The sequence below is a fragment of the Acyrthosiphon pisum genome, chromosome A3 (assembly GCF_005508785.2).
Source record: "Acyrthosiphon pisum isolate AL4f chromosome A3, pea_aphid_22Mar2018_4r6ur, whole genome shotgun sequence".
Taxonomy (NCBI): Eukaryota; Metazoa; Arthropoda; class Insecta; order Hemiptera; family Aphididae; genus Acyrthosiphon; species Acyrthosiphon pisum.
Window position 1 is genome coordinate 17,425,347 of NC_042496.1, and position 7,740 is coordinate 17,433,086.

The 7,740-nt window shown below is 25.9% G+C and overlaps 1 protein-coding gene across 2 annotated transcripts; it reads left to right on the plus strand.

Annotated features, from left to right (window-relative positions):
- Positions 1-2,998: 2,998 nt before the first annotated feature.
- On the plus strand, positions 2,999-5,801 carry LOC100164722. 2 transcript variants are annotated; one of them, XM_029491718.1, is made up of 9 exons: positions 2,999-3,081; positions 3,173-3,345; positions 3,670-3,866; positions 3,917-4,017; positions 4,074-4,230; positions 4,574-4,755; positions 5,140-5,336; positions 5,393-5,482; positions 5,577-5,801. In XM_029491718.1, exons 1-9 carry the CDS (start codon positions 3,030-3,032, stop codon positions 5,748-5,750), a joined length of 1,323 nt encoding a protein of 440 aa, XP_029347578.1. In that variant the 5' UTR covers positions 2,999-3,029; the 3' UTR covers positions 5,751-5,801. The 2 variants fall into 2 exon arrangements, with proteins under 2 accessions (XP_029347578.1, XP_029347579.1); XM_029491719.1 differs by having other exon boundaries at positions 5,393-5,514; positions 5,577-5,681.
- Positions 5,802-7,740: the final 1,939 nt, after the last annotated feature.

Here is a 7,740-nt window from a genome sequence, read left to right on the forward strand (position 1 = left end):
ATGTTAATTTATTATAGGTTATTTATTATATATTTTTAATTTACTATAGTCAGTCGAGGGAATCAATATTGTTTACCACAACGATCTTTTCTATTTTTTTTTTTTTTTGTTAACGGTTCTTTAGACCAATAAAACATGTTCATACTATACCTAAACTAATTCAAATTCAAATTTAAGTCGAAAAAAGATGTTCTGTATAAATTATTCATATTTCGAAATATCCGTGAAGTATTTATATCGATGAGTATAGCTACTCACCAGTAATCATTTTTAACAAATAGAGTGTCTTGATCATTATTGTATAAATTAAACATAGCTTTTTTTAATATCATGTGTTATTATATCATGTACAAGTTACAAATTATTCAATTATTGATTGAATAAAAACAATTCTATTTAATTATGCCAGTGATATTTTATTTAATAGTAGTCAATTATAATATAATATAATACATTATTTATTATTATTGTTTATTTGAGTTGTGCAATCTATAAAATGTAATGTAATAAAGTATTACTAATAATCAAAAATTATGTCGTTTTTTTCGTAACCTGTGACAAGTGGAAAAGCCATTAAAAGTCATAAATCCACACACAACCCACGGCCGAGACTCTTAGAATTATAATTATTATAAATTTAGTTTTATTTTATTAATATAATTGTTATAATAAGTTATGCTTATGTAAAACCATTTTTAATTGTTGTAATTTTCTAACAATTATCAATTCTTATTAATTTAAATAAATATTCAGTAGGTAGTTACAGTGGATACATACATTAATAAATCGGGTTTATTTTTATTATATTTTATTAAGCTTGACTTTACACGTATATAAAACATTTTTAAAAAAAAGTAGGTAACACAAAGTAAGGATAATCTATAATAAAATAATTATTTAAAGTTACTACCTAGTATAGTTACATAACCTTAAATATTAATGTTTGAGCTTATTTTAAATACGATTTAAAGTTATTCGTAAGTTGTATTGCCTACATAGTTTCGTGTGTAATATAATTTTTACAATAAGTTGTTGTAGCAGAACAAGTTAATAAATATTGTAATATATTACAAAATGTCAAAGGTAGTTTTTAATTATTTAGGCATTGGTTATTTATGAAACAATAAAATAAAGCGATATGTTATGTAAATATATGCATAAACCCATATAATATGTAAAACACAATTTTGAATATCTAAAAACATTTTAAATAACTAATATGAAAAAAAACACGGAAAACCAAAACTAGGTAATTTACTTTTAGTATAGAAAACTTATAGTGACTTTTGTTATTAAAAATGTCCTTATATGAAATATTATAATAATTTTAATTGAAAAAGAAAAAAATGGAATTTAAGAATAAAGTGATTTTATAATATTAGGCTTACGAAATTGAATTATTATATATTTATATAAAATAATGTAAGTCGTGTTAGTGGTAATTTGAAAGTACAGAAAAGGAAATGAAAATTGTAGTGGCGCCGTGTGGTCAACTCGTTAGTCACTTAGTCGTCGTCTGAAGTATGTTTATTAAGGCGTTTCTTGGCCAATTTCGTTTTAAATCTTATAGAGGGATTTCCAGGAATAGTTGGAAATGGCATCTAGGAGATAAGAGGATTTTTGTAATTATAATTAACTATAATTAGCTTATTGTAAAATCTTTTATAATATTGGTAGGCTAGTTTTTTGAGCGTGAGCATATGTAGGTAGTTCACAGTAGTTCACATTAAAGTTGGAGGCATGCAACATAGGCACACATGGGCATACATGGGCATCTAGAAATAAGTCGTAATCTAATCGCCTGAAATGTCCCCACTGGGCCAATGTTGGACGATTTTTCTTGGTCTGACATTTGTGTGACGTATGATCAAAAATAATCTAAAATAGTTTTATAGAAGACCATTTTGTCTTTGATACTAAGTTTGGACTTAAAGATTTTTCGCAGATGGCGTGGGAGTGAGTTAATTTTTTTTTTTAATTGTTAGTATGATGTTTCCAGGTGAGTTATTATCAAGTTATTCAAAGTTCAATGAACGTGTTTTTGGGTTTATATAAATGAAATATTCTGTTGCTAGGGATTTCAGAATAATTCCAACATACAATATACATAATATGTAAATATTATTATGTACAATTTTATTATATTTTAAATATTTATAAATTATAACTTATGGAATGTTTGTTCGTTGATTTTAATAACTGCAAGGGTATAACGTACTCTTATAAGTTATTATGTTGGTATCTGGTATGTATTTTTAAAAATACAGGTAAACCCTTATTTCTATATTATTTGATTGCGTTTATATACTATGTACCCACAATTATTGGAATTTTTTCATAACAAAAACAAACTCAGCTTACACTGAAATGTGAATATATAAGCATCAATCTCGTTAGAATGTGATTAAAACTTGGATAATTGGTTAGTTAACTCACAATATAGAAGTATTCTGTTCGTTTTATAAAAAAAAAAAAAGATAAAATCTACAAATATTTTCCCTTGAACTCTGTATAAATGACAGAACAATTTCTAATAAGTTCCAGTGCAATTACCTATTCAAATAAATTAGATTACAAATCTGTATACCTTACTGTCAGCGCAATCGTAAATCAGAACCTAAGAATTTCTATCCTTCTGACATAATATTTAAAGACGTGCGCGTAATTTTTTACTTTTAAATAATTTCATTACTATTTTTTTTTTTTGTTCTAGTTATTTCCCGTTCTTTTTTATTGATTTAAATATTAATAATAATAATATGTTAATCATATTGATTGTATTCAAATATGTAATTTCTAATTATCCTATTGATATACATACAAATATGTGTTATAGATATTTTATTTAGAAGAATACAATTATTTTATTTTTATTTAACATTGTTTACCAACTTTTGATAAACCATGTTAAAAATAAATATATTTATTTTTATAAATAATAAATTTGTTTTACGTTTCCATAGACATCTTATTATAAGTTTATAATATAATGTAAAAATATAGTATTTAATTTTGAATTATCCAGAACGATGAATAATTGTCAAGCTAATGAAAAGAAAGTACTCGCCAATAGTGAGCATGGTGAGACGAGGAATTATACATATTTTTAATTTATTATAAACATTTTTTAAATAATGTTTTCACTATTTTTTTTTTTATTTGGTTTATGTAGAACAGCTGACAAATGGATCGATATGTGTCAATCCAAAGAAATTTATTATACATTTCCTGCCTGGACATACATATATGCAAACAATAAAATTGTTTAACATGACTGATTTGCCACAAGTCATTAAAATAAAACCTTTGGAATGTAAAATATTCAAATTTCCCTATCTAACTACCGTAAGTTGTGTTCAAAATTATTAAATTTGTGTTCATTTCATCGTAGATAATTTATTGTGTATTGCACTCAATAGATATTTTAAGGTGGGATTCAAAACTTTATACCTACTACAAGATACCGACCTAAATGATATTAATCATAACACTTTCTTTAATGTCATCAAGAATAATGTTTTGCTCAGTATAGTTATAATAATAATAACAATTATAATAAGAAAGCAAAATTATGAAACCCCCCTCTCCCCTTAAAAAAAAAAAATTAAGGGTTGTGCTTGGGATTATATAACATTTGATTTAATCTAATTCTAAATATTTTTTTTTAAGGTGTCTATTCTTCCCAATAGATCTTGGAATTTACAGTTTACTTTCATGACTTATTTAAACCAAGAGTTTAAAAGTTATTTACATTTAGAAAATCCTACTGGACAAGGAGACTTGGCTATAGAACTAAGAGCTATTCCAAAAATGGATTCTTGTTTACCCAAGACCATTGATTTTGGAAACGTAAATATAGGAATGAGGTTAGTATAGTTAAATTTTCATAAAGAATCTACAAAATGTTATTTTGTAGCGTTACGAGGAAGTTGAGTTTGGCTCCTAAATCAAAACCTTATCAGTTTCGCATATTTATCCCGCACGGTTTAGAGAGCTTATGTGTAAATCCAACTTGTGGTTCGTTTCAAATAGTCGTAAAAGGGATTGTTTGAATAAAAATTGATTTTTTTCAGGTGAAGTATTTTGTGATTATCCAACAAACGTCACAGTCGTTTACACGCCTCAATCGTATATTACTTTGTGTATTGATTTAGTACTGTACCTCACGGAATTTAATCAAAAACCACAAGTTATTACTTTGACGGCCGTTACAAAACCTAAGCCTTCCTGGTAATTCATTCGAATAAAAAGTTTAGGTAAAAAGATTGATTGCATTTTTTGAGAACACAAATGTAATATTAATTTAAACACTTGCAACAAGTTTTGTGTTGATATCAAGATAATATATTTAGTCTAATCAAAATGTACGTAAAATATTTAAAATACATAAATGAGTGTTAGTCAGGGTTGTTATAAACACAAGTAATCAATTATTTATTATGAAGACGAAAGTTGAGAAAAGTGCGTACAACGGAACACAGCGTCTTAAATTTATTATTTCTTTAATAAGAATATAATATCTGAAAGTTACATTTGTTTATTACCGTTACATCGATGCAATACATTTTTATAGCATCCCAAGTATAAAAACGGAGGTAACAATTAAAAAAAAAAACCATTTGCGTTTATTTCATAAGACACGTCATTCAGATAAGACAGAAAAGGATATCATCGTTTTTAACCGACTGACATTGAATAAAATATTGACGGCTAAACCCAGCTCCATTTTGGCCGACGACTCTTATAAATGGCTCAGTTAGTATGAATAACAATGAAAAACATATTGAAATTATTATGTTCTAATATTAAAATAATTGTATCATTGACATAATATAGGCAACCTATAGACAATAACTATAACATTTCCGTATGATTATTACGAGTATTTAACCAATTTTAAATAACAGTATGGTCTGTGTGTATTTTATTTTATTACCTATTGGTTCTAATGAGTAATAATTAGAACCATGTCAATTTAAACATGATTTTTTTAATTATAAAAAAATATATAGGTAGTTAAATTTAACATAGTAATAAATTGTTTAATTAATGTTAAGCCATGATTAAAAATCTAACATTGTAGATTATATAATAACTATATCTACCATAAGTTTCTGAAATATTTATCATGATTTCTAGATCCTCTTGGCGAGTTGGATAAAGTGTATCGAGATGCGTACATACAGAACTACAACGATTTTATGGTAAAAGTAAAACGTTTCGGCGATGAACATAAGAAAGATTGCTTTGAGATATCTCGAAATGAACTAAACAGCAATGGCGAACAGCAAAAATCTGTTTACGACAAGCGAATAACTGAATGGAACACTTATAAGGTGAGATGTACACATTATACGAATTGACTTATACAACAAATAAATATAAAATATAGGCAAAATTGTATTCATATGAAGCCGTGTCCCTTGATGATAAATTTGAACCATTGGGACTTCGTGAAAGGAGCATTCGATCGAATCATATTGTAAGTCGTGAAAACGATAACAGATTTCATTAGTATGCGCTGTACATAATAATATATTAATAATATATTGTACCAAGAATTTTTTTTTTTTCAGGACACAAGTGAATTCGTTTTTGATCCAATTCCCGATGATAACTGGTGTATACGATTTCAAATATATAACAAATTCATCAACGCTGTCAAAATAGTTATAGTCAAAAATCGTTTAGAAAAGAGATTGAATCTTTTCAAAACATTAATAGCAAATGACATAATAAATATGTTGTAACGCAATATTTCAATAACCACAATAATTGTATAAATATTTGTGTTTATTCGGTTATTATTGTATTTGGTTTTTTTTTTATGCTTACAACTTACGAGTCACGAATAACTTTTACAATTAAGAATAATTTAATGTTTTGGAAATAAATATTAAAAATTGTCTTATGAGTATGGGTTTTAATACATTTATAACAGTGTTAAGTATAATAACATATTCCATTATTTAATTGATTAATCAAATTTTAATTATCAACTAATTTATGAACTCATAATACTCATATAGACACATACCTACATTGTATGCATTATGTACATAAGTACATCGTTTGTACATTGTTATCATATGCCTATATCGTGCCATATTCTGTGCGATTTTGAAAAGCTTAACGTTGTGTCTGCATAATTCTACAATTTTGAGTGGGTATTATAATATAAGTCATTATATAGTTAATTAATCATAAATGTAGTGATCACCATACGGACATTTCGTACCAATGAGAATATAGTCGATAGTGATAGAACATATAAGAATAAAGACAAGCGGATCGTGGTCCGATGTTTTGCGATGTTTATCGAGTGAAAGCATATAACAATTATAAAATACATCAAGTATCCGGCAAGACAGATATAATTAGTTGAACGCAGAAGAATATTTTAAAGTATACTTTATGCAAAAAATTGCAAACTTTGTCTTCGGGAATGGCAAAAACTAAAGAACAATATAATGCCACAATCAAATTGGCTCACTGTCCAATAACACGTAACTAACATAAATAAATATTCCATTTCATAAATATTATTCTTAAAATTCATTTTTGTCAATTCCCGTCAAAGTTTTATAATAGTTGCGAAACTACTTTGTTTAAGTGAATTTAATAATACATAGTAATTGAAGTAAGTTTATAACACGGACATGTGCCCTGCAGTTAACATTTAATGGACATTTTATAATTTGGTTTCATGTATGTATCATGTATGCGTATACGTTAATTACTTTAGCATAAACATACATGACAAAAGGTAATTTACTACGACATAATGATAATATACATTTTAGTATATTGTATTTCAAGGAACTGCATTTTTAAGTGCAAGTAAGTCACGAAGCTACACAGACGTATTTTAAGTAGAATATGATCCAGTAAAAATAAATGTTCGAGCTATTAAAGAAAATAGCAAATGTATGTATTTCTAAAAAGTTGAATAAGAAATATAAATAGGCATTTCTTAAAAATGATTTATTCACGTACAATTACATACAACTACTATACAAGTACGGCTTACGAATCAAAATAACCACAAGTTTACATAATATCACTCATACGTATCATAAATATCTCATGATAATTAATACAGACGCCCGTTTAAGATTTAATTGGTTTTATTGTTAAGACATTCATATTATTATTTTTCAGTCGATGATGCTTCTAGCTCATTTGTTGGCAGCGAGTTCCTATTGTTAAATATATTTTTATAATACTAATATAATGGAATTTTACAACCATTTCAATTAATTTCCATATTGTATATCGATGGATACAATAGAAACATTGTTTATAAGGTAAATATTATAAAAAACATTATTAATATGTACATAATATTTTAGTACAGGAATTTAAATTAAAATTATTTTAATAACGCTCAGAAATTTCTTGAATTCATTTGGCCTAAATATTATTTTGTAAACTAATGTAGTAATATTAGGAATTTTTTTGATTATTGTTATAGGGCTGTGCAAAATGAATGCATTTAATAACTTTAAAAAATGCACTTAAAATCTTGAGCATTTTAGTATTCATTATAAGTATACTAAAAAAATCATAATTTAAAAATATAAAAACTTATTATGTGAAAAATATTTTAAATTAAATCTATCATTGATTAAGTCAAACGCGCGTACAAAACATGTAAGATATTTTTAACACGGAAATAAAACAATAATTCATAAATTGTGTGTAAAAATTTTTAGACAGCGCAAATTATTGAAAATATTA